Source organism: Sciurus carolinensis, chromosome 4 (genome assembly GCF_902686445.1).
Source record: "Sciurus carolinensis chromosome 4, mSciCar1.2, whole genome shotgun sequence".
In the NCBI taxonomy this organism is placed as follows: Eukaryota; Metazoa; Chordata; class Mammalia; order Rodentia; family Sciuridae; genus Sciurus; species Sciurus carolinensis.
In genome coordinates this window covers 57,109,329-57,123,648 of record NC_062216.1, presented here as the reverse complement: position 1 = coordinate 57,123,648, position 14,320 = coordinate 57,109,329, and the positions used below count along the sequence as shown (strand labels likewise).

Sequence of the window (14,320 nt, the reverse complement as noted above, 5' to 3'; positions counted from 1 at the left end):
ATCTAAGATGCACTTGAGCATGAAACACTGGGAAAGAATAGATAATGCCCTTATTAGCCAACCCAAAGGTACTGGTCATTCATCTGCTTGCCTAAATTCAGTAATTGCTCTCATCCTGAAATAGCAAGAGAATTATACCACAGCAATTTTTTTTAAGGAAAGAACCAGGGAGAAAAGATACTTATCTGTGATTTTGTTTTTGTTTTGGTAGTGATTTCTTTAAAATCCAGTTCTAAGGACAGGAGCAGCAACCCTGGAGTGAGTTTCCTGACAGCTGCTTGCTTCCTTCTAATGGTGTTTCTGTTCTTTTCCCTTTGAAGTGGACGGAAGCTGGGAAGTGTGGAGCGAATGGTCCGTCTGCAGTCCTGACTGTGAGCATCTCCGGATCCGGGAATGCGCAGCACCACCCCCAAGAAATGGGGGCAAATTCTGTGAAGGTCTCAGCCAGGAATCTGAAAACTGCACAGATGGTCTCTGCACGCTAGGTAACACCTTCTGTTTAACGTCTTCAGTGTTTGTGCATGATGTCCATATATTCACATATTTCAAGAAAGGATGTCATATCCATTAACTGGGTTAAAATAGTCAGCAGGAAGGCAGATCACTAGGCACAAAAAAGGAAATGGATAGAAAGCATAGAAAAGTAGACAGATACATTCTAACTAATATGGGGCAATTTTTAATTTTTATCATAATCTAATCAAATAGGATTTTAAGATAATAATTTCATAAAATATTTAAGACTATGAGTAGCTACCACTTGTGTTTGGTGAAATTCTGTTACTATTCACTGTGCACTTATAGTTCTCCCAAGAATTTTGTAGCACTACAAGACATTTAAGTGTTCAAAAGCCAAGATTCCTTGGCAAAGAATTTGTGTTGCACTAAAATTTGCAAGTGATGGGGGATAGGGAGGCCTGGAGAGGTAGATAGCTTCATGTCCCATTGATTGGACAGAGTAGAAAATGGCATGTTCATTTCAAAACTTCTAAGCCTTTGCTTTATTCCCAAGAGCACATTATTTTTACCTCCCAGTGACTATCTGCCTGAGTTAAAAAGGAGGATCAAATAGAGTCAAGGAGAGACAGGTTTTATTTGTGGCCCTACCCCAGTCATTTAACTCCCATGACTGTAAGTACTAAAAGTGATCTTTCAGTTACTACAAGGCAAAATGATAAAAAGACATATTGGCATCATTTATAGCACCAAGTTAGTGCTCAGTAAATATTAACCCTTCCTCCATTTTCCCACTCCCGTTGAGCTGAGGTATATTGATTTGACTTGGATCCTTAAAAAAAAAAAAAAGAAAAGTAAAAAAAAAGACTGGGAACATACGTATTTATTGGAGCTAGTGTCCCTTTCTTGGAAAACTTTGGGTGATCTCCAGAAAAAAAAAAAAAAAATATATATATATATATATATATCAATAGTTTGAGATCTTTTCAGGAAGATATGTCACTTTTTATTAGGGAAATGACAATATGGAGGAAATCTCTGTTGAATTTCTTTTTATACATCCATATAACTGGGTACCATTGGAGGCAAGCAGATGCTGTTTGGTGTGCTCAGAATAAATCTGTATGGTTATTCATTATTTAAAATGGTTAGAACATTGAAATGAGTACTTTTTATAGTTCAAAATTTTTTCATCTTTAACAATTTTTATTGGTGCATTACAATTATACATAGTATTGAGATTCATTATGTCATACTTGTTCATGCTCATTTGATCAACCTTATTCTACCGTCCCTTTGTTTTACTTCCCTTCCTTCCTTCACCAGACCTTCTTGCTCTACTCTATTGCTTCCTTGTGTTATTATTATTATTATTTTAGTCCTTGCATTATAATTATATATATATTTATATATGGCAGGATTCATTGTCGTATGTCCCTACATGGACTTGGCATAATTTTTAGATCCTGTTTCCCAGTCCTTCCCCATGCCCTCCCTTACTTCTTTCCCTCTGGGTCCTCTTCTTCTACTCTGTTGTTCTTCCAAGCACTTATTAAGAACCCACAGTGCCTTTATTTTCTGATTGAAGTACCCTATCCCTATCAGATACAGTGCAAGGGGTTGCAATAGAAGACAACACAGCCACCAGTTTCAGTGATGAAAGAGCTATGCTCACCAACTAATTCATACAGAGCATTCACCTTCTTCAAAACATCTTCACACATCCTATATGGAAAGAAACTGAACACCAACTAAACAGCAAGACATTTAAGGAAATGTGTTTCTGACAACACTTCACTGCGATTAGATTTTTCTACAAACATACCTCCGAGATTGGATTGCTTTTAAACATCATGGTCATGTTTTGAAATTGATATAGACAGAACTGTAAATATTATGTTTTCTAAAGAATAATGACAAAGTTACTCTAACAGATTGAATTTTAGATGATCATAGTAAGAGTAATGACTTTTGCTATCAACCACATACTGGAATGGTATTTGGAGGGAATCTATGGGTATCCATCTTCAACTGTAATCCACTAAGACAGTCTGAGAGGTACTGATTAAACATAGACAATGGTTAATTCTTAATGAAAGAAAAATTATTTACTGAATGTGTGAATATTATTTATTTCCACATGGATTGTAATACATATTCACTCATAAGTTGAGTGAGAGTTCTGTTTGGGGCTGGAAGGAATCATCAGCACTGAGGATTTATTGACAAATGTATATCCTACTTGAAAATCCTTGGTGACAGACTAATTAGGGTTCTATAGAGAAACAGAACCACTGGTATGCCAAAAAAGACAGAGATGGTATACAATGGAGAGATTTTTATTATAAGAAGTTGGTGGGTCCATTCCAAGTTTTCTAAGGAATCTCCACACTGCCTTCCAGAGTGGCTGCACTAATTTGCAACCCCACCAGCAATGTATGAGTGTACCTTTTTCCCCACATCCTCACCAACACCTATTGTTGCTTGTATTCTTGATAATCATCATTCTAATTGGGGTGAGGTGGAATCTTAGGGTAGTTTTGATTTGCATTTCTCTTATTACTAGAGATGTTGAACATTTTTTCACATATCTGTTGATTGCTTGTAGATCTTCTTCTGTGAAGTGTCTGTTCATTTCCTTAGCCCATTTGTTGATGGGGTTATTTGTATTCTTGGTGTAGAGTTTTTTGAGTTCTTTATATATTCTGGAAATTAGTGCTCTATCTGAAGTATGAGTGGCAAAGATTTTCTCCCACTCTGTAGGTTCTCTCTTCACATTGCTGATAGTTTCCTTTGCTGAGAGAAAACTTTTTAGTTTGAATCTATCCCAGTTATTGATTCTTGCTTTTATTTCTTGTGCTATGGAAGTGGAAAGCAGTGTGGAGATTTCTTAGAAAACTTGGAATGGAAACACCATTTGACCCAGCTATCCCACTCCTTGGCCTATACCCAAAGGACTTAAAATCAGCATACTACAGAGATGCAGCCACATCAATGTTCATAGCTGCTCAATTCACAAAAGCCAGATTGTGGAACAAACCTAGATGCCCCTCAATTGATGAATGGATAAAGAAACTGTGATATATATATATATATATATATATATATATATATATATATATATAATATTTCTCAGCCATAAAGAATAATAAAATTATGGCATTTGTAGGCAAATGGATGAAATTGGAGAATATCATGCTAAGTGAGATAAGCCAATCTCAAAAAACCAAAGGACGAATGATCTCGCTGATAAGCGGATAATGACACAGAATTGGGGGGTGAGTGGGGCAAGAATGGAGGAAGGAGGGACTGTATAGAGGGAAAAGAGGGGTTGGAGGGATGGGGAGAAGAAAAAATAACAGAATGAATCAAACACTATTACCCTATGTAAATGTATGATTACACAAATGGTATGTCTTTACTTCATGTAAAAACAGAGAAACAACATGTATCCCATTTGTTTTCAATAAAAATAAATTAAAAAAAAAGAAATTGGTTCATATAGTTATGAAGTTCAGAAACTACAAAGATGCAGAGACAGTATCCCAAGTTCAAGCCCAAATGCCAGTGGGCAGTAGAACCAGGATGACCTGATGTCCCAGTTCAAAGGCTGTCATGTGAGAAAAGCAGATGTACTGGTTCAGAGACTGTTGAGGAGAATTCTCTGTCACTCAGGGTGGAGTCAGCCCTTTGTTCTATTCTTGTCTTCAACTGACTGAATGAGGCCTATTCTTCTATAGAGGTCAACCTGCTTTACTCAGTCTTCTGATGAAAATGGAATACTCTCACAGAAATACTGAGAAGATAATGTGTGACCAAACATCTGGACACACCTTGGCTCACTCAAGTTGACACATATAATTAACTATCATCAATGCATTTGTACTCATGAAATTAAAAATGCTCAGTCTTGGGCTGGGGCTGTAGCTCATCGGTGAACTTGCCTAGCATGTGTGAGGCACTGGATTCGATCCTCAGCACCATGTAAAAATAAATAAGTAAAATAAAGGCATTCTGTCTATCTACAACTACAAAAAATATTAAACAATAAAAACTGCATGCAGTTAAAAAAAAAAAAAAGAAAGAAAAAGCTCAGTCTTTCCTTGAAGCCACTCATGTCCATAGTTAAGGTGTGACTTTAAGTAATTCACTGATTTACTTAATGGACTCCTCCTTTGGGCATTGGCCATGTGTGGTTTTAATCACACAAGTACTTTCTTGAGTATTCTGTTTGTGTTTTCCCATAGTGGAAATAGTTAGGAAGACAATGAGGCTTGGAATGTGTGTTCAACATTGGAGGTAGGATCTTTGTTAAATCCATCCCTCATAAATTGAAAATGCTATAGGAGCCTTCTTTATTTATTTTTTCCTATTCAAACTATCAATTCATTCACCACATTCTCTTTTCCACTTAAAGTTTTTCCAGCTATCTTTGCTTGCATAGTATGCACATAAGGATATCTATCAAATATAATTCAAAACTTTAAGGGCTGTAGTGACTTAACTTTCTTGAGTGAGAAAGGATAAAGTCTATGTAATTATAAGGTGCATGAGATATATTTGCATATCAGTGGGAACAAAGTATGTTTATAAGAGCCCAATACCAGGATATAGGATGTCTTTCTAGACAGAAAGTAGCTACTGATGTCAACAAAAATGAGTAACATTTTACAATCTATAGAGGAAGCACCAAGCAACAGTCCAGTTAATGATACCAGCAACACCGTGTGTTCCTCCTTGGTACTCTGTCCGAATTCTCTTGATGAAAATAGCTGCACTTTCAGGATAGAGCTCCAGCAAAGGATGGCTTTGATTAAAATAGCATTTGGCAACAGCTTTATGGAACAGTGGCTTTATTGAAGGATCTAGGTCAGGTTACAGTTTGGGAATTTACTTCATCCTAATTTTTTTCCCTTTAAAATACCAACATGACCATAAAGCAATTCCTCAATTTCCACCTTCTCTTGGAGGGTTGACAATGACTTTGCTTGGCTCTTGGATGACCTGCAATTCTTTGATTTTGTTTAGCCTTCAACAGAGCATCTGGATTTCCTTTGTTGTCCCTCAGGGCTGCATTTCTCCTAAAGATGGAGCTGCCAGCTCTGAATGATCACTTTAATATTTGGGTGTGATTGTTGCTTGGTCAGTTGTGACTGAAGCACAGAACCTTAGTGTCATGCTATCACAGATGGCCACACCTAAGTGCTCTCAACAAGAAAATAAATGCCCCAAGACTGGAGAAAATAAAATTGCACCATTTTCATTTGCAGTGAGTTTGCAGTTCCAAACAACAAGCTTAAAGTGAACCTCCAATTCCTTCGTGCTTGATTTTCCAGAGAATGAAGATAATTATGGAGGGTGATTTTCAAGAAACAAGAATTTGTAGATCCATGTTCTCTGAGTATAAACATGAGACTCAGTAACTTTCTGACCATCTTCCCCTCTACCTGCTAAGCAGAGCTGCTTCTGTGCTCTGAGAATCACAACCAGAGCTAAATAACCTGCCGGTGTCTCACTGACAGGAACAGAAAGATGAAAATGATTGGGTGTTTAGTTTGATCCTCAGGAATAAGAGAAACCTTCTCCCTCTCTCTTTATTCCAGTAGAAATAAAACTAAGGGATTTGGCTTGAGAAGATGAAATGGATCTGCCTCAGAAGGGATTAGTGCCTAGATGTGTAGCATGGCTAAAGCCAGAGAAATGCCACAGGGACCTGAAGAGAGGCAGTCTTCAAGGCTGAGCTACCTGAGAGCTAATCTGCCCCTCTTGTCAAGATATAGCAGAGGTCAGTTCAACATTGACAGTTCAGAAACTGAAATATCAGTTAAAGGGTGGTTTGTTTTCATTTCTGATGGGTACATTGATAAGAGAAGTTTGAAGTGACAGTCAGGGAAACCGCATCAAGGATAAAGACATCTATACAATAGCAAGTTCAAATAAACATTCCCCAGCTACATCTAATAATCTAACCACATTGTCTGTTGAAAGACCTGCTTAAATGACCTAGGGGAAGCACCTGAAAAGGTGAACCTGTAATCACATGAAAATAATGCCTGCTTTGTTAAGCATTTGCTCTTGGACCAATCTAAGCCTCATTGTTATCTATTACCATAATTACCTGAGTCCCTTCCCTACATTTTCTAGGGTACTGAGAAGGAGAAATTTTATACTGGAGATAGCTCAGAGCATCTGACAACCCTTTCACTTTTTTGCCAGTGGTTTTAGGAAATACTTATTTTACATAGAGGATCCTAATAGATAGAAACCCCTTTACCAGAACAAAAACCATCAATTCTTTTCTTTTGACAAAGATTCAGGAATCATACTTGACTTATTCTTAAACTTTTTGTGTAAGATAAGCTCATATTTCAGAACCAGGTGAACAGAACTGTTACTTAATTCTGTCATAAATGCTACATAGTAAAGGAATGGAAACAGCATCAGTAAGATAACTACTCACACAGTACATTCCTTTGTTGTCATGAAGTATCCCACTGCTTGCTAATGCTCCCAAGCAGTTTCATTATTAAAATCCCATTCCCATTCCATTTATGGTGCATAGTAGGTGCTCCTTTGTATGTAAAATTTTTTCCTAGAAATACACAATAGCTTGCCTTTCAGCATAATAAGCAGTGGATTAATTCAGAGTTGCTCTCATGTATACTGCATAGCAAATGTGGATATAATATTGCAGACCCACAGGAGTAATAAGAATGGAGATGTGGACACATATGGAGTCATTAGCAGCTTAGCAACAGTCTCTCCCCCATGCCCCAATAAACACTTTCTCATTATGGGACCCCATAAGAAGGCCAGTGAGTAACAAGCTTTAATAAGACAGAGTGGAGTGGCTCTGGACTCCAGATTCCATTGTGCTTAATTACAAAAGAAAATAAAGCAGAGCCATCACAATACTCAGGTGTCTTAATGAAAGCATTCTTTTAAATTCTACAAAGCTAATAAAACTGTCACTTTTTTCCTTATGATAAGAAGATTTTGCACTTGAGTGCCACATCCAGGGGGGAAGTGAGGATAAAGAGGATAAATAATACACCATATACAGCAAATTACCTTAAAATTCATCCCCTTTGTTATCCACCCACTATAGACTTTGCTATTTGTATGCCTTTTTAATGAAAACATAAAGATATCTGATTGTTTTTTGAACACAATCCCCCTCCCAAATAAGCATTGGCCTCCATCCATTGGACCATGATTGATATGTATTTCATAAGCTTTTAAAAGTCTATGGCCTTCTTATCAACCGGCTCTGAAACACTTAAAATGCCTTTTGTCATGCAGGATATTTTCCTTTTGTCATGCAGGATATTTTCCTTTTGTCAGGTCTACTCTTTATTTCCTCATGGATCTGTGCTACAGGTACCTAGTCATGACAGAGTTACCTAGGTGATAATTGTTTTCTCAAGTAATACAAATCAAGGCAATTATGCTGCCTGCTCTTCACATCCTCTCCTTCTATCCATTTTTTTGCCCCCAACATCTTTCAATGTCTTTTTCTACTATGCTTATGTTCTTTTGGTGGATGGAATTAAACAGGAAATGCTCTGCTTTGTTTTAGAAACAATCTCTGGAAGGTTATTTATTGCAGGCACATATGGTTAACTTTGATCATTTTATGAGAGGAATCGAAATCAAACCTTCACTGCAAAGAGGGAGGACCCTGAAAGTGAATTTAGGGAACTGGAGAGCAAGATGCTGTATCTTCAGATCATATGACTTGGGAAAAGGACAAAAACAATGTAAAACATAACAAAAATCCAAGAAAATTAAATAAACAAGAACAAATCCCTGTGAACATGTAAGCTGGAGACAAAAACTCTTAGACGCTTAAAAACATTCCTTGTGTAAGTCAGGTGCTAGTTACAGAACCAGAGTCTTTAAGAATGCAAATCCATTGCAAAGAGAAAGATTTTGCAGATGGCATCTCCAAGACAAGCAGTGACTCTGAACTAGAGATCCTAGGAAGTGTGGAGGTTAAGTGTATGTGAGGCTGGGCCTGGGTTGATCTAGCATTCAGAACTGAGACTAAATAGCCTTCCAGGTTCCCCTGTGACTCTGAGTTGAACCTGATTACTCTCTTTTTGAAAGATCACAAATGGACATGTACCTAGAATTGAGATAAAGGAATGATCAGAACCTACTAGTCTTGAAATTCACTGCATAGATAAAAGGTTGAATAATGAGGGCTCTGTGATCAGATTGCTTAAGTTTTAGTTATGAAGACAATACTATGAGCAGGAATACCATGAACAAATTTAATTTTTAAGCCTAAATCTGCTCATCTATAAAGAAGAATTTTTAATAATATGTGTTATTGGTGTTTTTTTTTTTTTGTTATTGTTGTTGTTGTTGAGAAGATGAACCAGGCCATGCAAAGCACTTGGCATCCATAGTATGCACTCCATTTGTATGAATAATGATAATAATAACAATAGTGTATGTGTGTGTGTGTTTTCTAGTTTGTTTTTGTTTTTTTTTTTTTTTTAATACTGGAAATTGAACCCAAGTGAGCTCTACCACTGAGTTACATGCCCAGCTCTTTCCTTTTCATTTTAAGTTTTGAGACAGGGTTTCATTAAGTTGCTGAAACTGACCTCAAACTTCTGATCCTCCTACCTCAGCCTCCTGAGTAGCTGGGATTTATAGGCATATGTCAATGTGCCTGGCCTCTCTAATAAAGGGAATCTGGTGGCAGAAAAAAAAATCTTTATCTCTGTATGTCTACATATCTATGTTTTCCATCATCTGTAAAAGTATCAGCATGTGAAACTTTAGATATTTTGTTAAAATATTTCCTGATAGATCTGATTAATACAGTGTTTCTAATGTAATAAAATGTACTTGTCATTAAAATATATGAGACACAAATTACATTCTTTATACAAACCAACTCTGAGCAGTAATTTGAGAAATACTGCCAGTTGTAGAAAAAAGAAAAGAGTTTAAGAGAACCCTAACAGTTCATGAGGATTCTTAAAACTTCCTGTCACACTAAAGGTTCAGCATCCTTCCCTAGCACTTCCAATAAGTAGCTGAATGAACAGCTCTCAATTGTCCAGTTTCCCTTTGCCCAACAGGTAGGATCTGGTCTTTAGCAAGATACAGCAGGTGATCTGTAGGGTCCCAGCCGGTTCTAAAATTGTTTGATTCTTACTAGTAGTTAAAAATAACTCAAGAGGAAAACTCAGGAGAGGGAAAAAGAAATACCACAGGGGCCTGGATGATCCACAAGTGAGAAAATCAGTCCTTAAAATACTGACAGTGGGATGCACAGGTTTCCCTCATTCATAAGGAATATATGTTTTCTAACGACCTGTGACAGAAAGTAATTTTTATAAAACAAAGCCTAACTTGTCAATACATATTCAAAAATCCTATCTTCCTGGGGTTGAGAGGTAACACAACCAACAAGCCAGACACTACTGGACTGTACAGCCATCTACAGATCTGAGAATCATCCTGACTGTTCTGGAATCCTGAATTGTATCACACCCAGAATTGCTCTCATTCCACCACAGTGTGTGTGTGTGTGTGTGTGTGTGTGTGTGTGTGTGTGTGTGTATCAGGCCTGGGACCTCATGCATGCTAGGCAAGTGCGGTGTCATTAAGCTACATCCCCAATACTTTCTGTTTTAGTTTGAGATAGTGTCTTGCTTTGTTGCCCAGGTTGACCTTGAATTTGTGATTCACCTGCCTCAGCCTCAGAGTAGCCAAGAATACAGGCATGCACCATCTTGCCCAGCTTTATCATTCCACATTTTAAGATCCCCAAATTAGCAATCCTGACATATTTTGAGAGTGTTTTTTAAAGGTTTAGCTGTCAGTAGTTACTGATATCCAAGATCCCTTGTAGTCCCTTGTAGTCAAAACTTAGTTTTGTCATATAAAGTATTAGTTCTACGAGTTACAAAGTCTACATTTGCAGTGTAATTAGCCCTGGATCCAACTGTATGAAACTCGGAGTAAGAAATATTAGTCTGGGCTACAGAAAGATTTAATGTCTGAGATCATAGAGTGGTTGGGTTGTAAAAGAAATGGCAAGAACCCAATCAGGGAAGTGATTTAAAACTGAGTAATCTACTCTTACAAAAATTCAGTGGCCTCTGGGGTGTGCTGAGCAAAATGAATTAATAGAGACAGGAAAGCTCTTTGTTTTGACTTCACCTTTTCTCCTTAAATTACAAATTAAATACACATATCTTTTCAAGATGACTGAGAAAGGTGATACATAACATGAAGATACTAACTACATCAATAGACATTATCATTATCTGCATTAGCCCTGGTCTTCCTCTTTAGAATAATGGCATTATAATAAGAAAAAACCTTGCTTACATATGTTTGGTACAGGACAATGTTAGTGTTCTCTGTTCAGAAAATTGCCATGCTTATGTAGAAAACTATCACAGGACAGGAAAAGGAGTTATGAGTCCTGAACTAGGAGTTATGAGTCCTGAGACTCAGTTCAGGTGTTTTATTAACCAGTGCATGACCTTCTGCAAATCTAGTGGTACCGCACTTTGCATCCATATCCAAAAAATGAGGAATGAGAGCATGATGATCTTTCAGGCTCATCCCAGGTTAAAAACTTGAATTCATAATTTTATATCTTCAATACAGCTTTCACATATGTGTGTATACATACACACACACACACACACATATACTCTTATGCATGCAATATATATAAATACATTATAAATATATAATGCAAAATAATATATAAATACATTATAAATATATAATATGAAAATAATACTATATATTTACAGTGTATAAATACATAATATGAAAATAATACTTTCAGTTCATGTGCTTTTTAATCAGTTCTGAGCAACTTATCTCATTCACTCAAAACTAAAATGAACCATTTGAGGGATGGTTACACAGAGAGAGGGGGCAACTTTTAGATAAGAAACAAATCACCCTACCCCAACTAAGGAGGTGACTGGCCTCACCTGGGTACTGACTCCTCGGATCCATCCTTGAGGTCTGTTGCTACAGACCCCTTTGATGAGGAAACCACTGTGTCCTAGGAAATCACATAGGAGACTTACGGACCTGCCTTTGTACTGCCTGGAATGGAAATGACAGATGAGGCTGAGCAGCAGCGATCCGTTTGAGGGCCTGCTCTGCTCCAAGCACTGTTCTAGGTGATGGGGTAGGGAAACCAGATAGAGCCTACAAACTAATAGCCCTGTCTATCATGGAGGGTAATCTGTGACTAGCTTGAGGACTGAAGAAGTATAAATTCAATTCACAACTTCTCCTTGGGCAGTTTTTATAAGCAGGCTTGAGAGTCTGCATGTGGCAGTTAATTATTTCCTTAGCTATTAGTAAATAGGCATTATAACAACCTCACTCACCCCTGCCATCCATTCCATACTCAGACCTGCTTTTGTCCAGCAACTAACAGGGCAGCCCTTGGCACAGCAGGAAGACACTGTGACCCTATGTCAAAGTTGGAGCTTAGGGATAGGATTTTATTTTTCCAACTTTACTGAGATATTATTGACTGTTGAAAGTTAAATATTGTACAACTTGGTGACTTGATATATGTCTACTTGTGAAATAGTCATCACAACTTAATTAGCATATTCATCCCTTCACATGGTTCCCGTTTTATTTGAATGTGAAGTGAAAACATTTGAGATCTGCCCTCTTAGCAAATTTTAAATGCTCAGTATAAAATTATGAACTCTAATTACATCATTATACATTAGATCTCCAGAATTTCTTTATCTTGCTTCACTGAAACCCCTGGCAACCACCATTTTATTCAGTGTCTGTGAGATTGCCAATTTTAGATTTCACATGTAAGTAAGATAATGCAATATTTTTCTTTCTGCTTTTGGCTTATTTCACTTAGCATAATGTTTTATATATGTATATAAATGCACAAGATATTTATATGTATAAAATGTTTATGTGATATATAAATATAATAAATAATATATATAACATATGTTACATAATGTTTTATATATATATATATAAAATGTTTTATATATATATGTTGTTTCCATGTCTCGGTCATTTTGAATAATACTGAAATGAACATGGTAGTGTAGATATCTCTTCAGTATACTGACTTTATTTTGATATGATGTTTTTGAATAATTTTAAATTATTTTAAATATCACTTTTGCCTCAAAGTAAGCAATCATCATGACAGTAACCAATAAATGATTCCCTTAAGCCTGAATTATGGACTCTGGACATTTTTGTTCAGTTTTGAATATGTATGTATATATTTCTATTGCAGATGAAAGCTAGGGAATCAAAGCAAAAGAACTCATACACTAGAGGAAGGATTTTAATATGTATCTTCCCTTAGAGCATAATTGGAAACATTGTATTTTATCACTCTGAGGCCAATTGCAGATAAGAAAGTCTTGAAGACATATGCTTAAATGCATTTGCAGCAACCCAAGAACATATTTTATTCTGGGTATCCATCAAAAAAAAAAAAACTAAAACACAGAATTTATGGTAATACATATGCAGTTATAAAAATTTAGTCTTTCTATATATGAGTGTGATCACTTGGTACTTGCCAGGTGGTACCTGACTTATTTCCTTGAACAGAGTCTCCAGTTCCATCTGTGTTGTTGCTAATGACAGAACTTTTGTCCTTTTTATGACTGAATACTATTCCATTGTGTGTGTGTGTGTCACAGAATAGTGGTTACCAGAGGCTGGGGAGAGTGGCGAGCAGGGAGGAAAGGGAGAGATTACTCACAGAATACTATGTTTAGTTAGAAAGGAGAAATAATTTCTGCTATCCTGTTGCACAGTAGAATGACTATATCTTACCTTGATATAGTGTGTATTTCAAAATAACTAGAAGAGAGAATTTTGAATATTATCACAAAGAAATGATAAATGCTTACTTAAGGTAATGGACACACTGATTACCCTATTTCATCATTTACAATGTGTATATTTTAATGAAACATAAATACATGCAATTATTTTGTGTCAATCAATCAAAATAAAAATTAATCCAGTCATGGTAATGCATGTCTATAATCCTAGTGGCTTGGGAGGCAGAGGCAGGAGGATTATGAGTTCAAAGCCAGCCCCAGCAACTTAGTTAGGCCCTGAGCAATACAAAAAAATGTTGTGGGGGAGCTGGAGATGTAGCTCAGTGGTTAAGTGCCTCTGGGTTCAATCCCTGGTACAAAAATAAATAAATAAATAATAATAAAATAAAATTAAAATATCAATAATAAATACAAAAAATTAAATGATTTGGTTCAAGAATAAAATATGCAAATACCACTTGTGAGACTAGTCTTTGTAGATATAATTTCTGACTGAGATCCAGAATTTGAAAGAACACAGGGGAAGTCTATGTGTTCTAAATGAACACTAATCATGTGCTTTGGCAAAGGGCAATTCCAGAAGGTCATTATGATCAGAAGTGACATCCAGGAGCCATCTGTTGTGGTACCTTTCTGACTTCACCTAATTAACATGATAGGATCTTGAACAATTCTTAGGTGGAGGATGTCAGTAGAGCTGTTTTTCATTTACAAGTGTGCATGGGTTTTATTCAAGTGGGTAGTTTTTCCATTAAACCCTGGAATTCCAGTAATTACCCAGATTTCTCTAGGGAAACCAGTGATTTCTTTAGCAGACATCACCAAATGGAAAACCCTGGGAGGGATCTCTAAAAACTTCATATTCTCTGTTTTTGTCTTCCCTGGACGTACTCAGATAACATTTTAACAGGAGCAATAGATTTCGTGATGCCTGTACAGGCTGAAAAGCTGTGGGGAGTCAGGTGGGAGAGAGCACTAATCTAGTACAGACAGGATACACAGAGTCTCTGAAGAGT

The 14,320-nt window shown here is 36.7% G+C and overlaps 1 protein-coding gene across 9 annotated transcripts in view; it reads left to right on the top strand.

Annotated features, from left to right (window-relative positions):
• Unc5d (unc-5 netrin receptor D) overlaps positions 1–14,320 on the top strand; it is a 531,864-nt gene that overhangs the window by 427,029 nt on the left and 90,515 nt on the right. For all 9 annotated transcript variants that reach the window (XM_047551326.1, XM_047551327.1, XM_047551325.1 and 6 more), the window contains one exon: positions 321–485. In XM_047551326.1, coding sequence (XP_047407282.1) covers positions 321–485 — 165 coding nt within the window. The remainder of the gene's footprint in view (positions 1–320; positions 486–14,320) is intronic.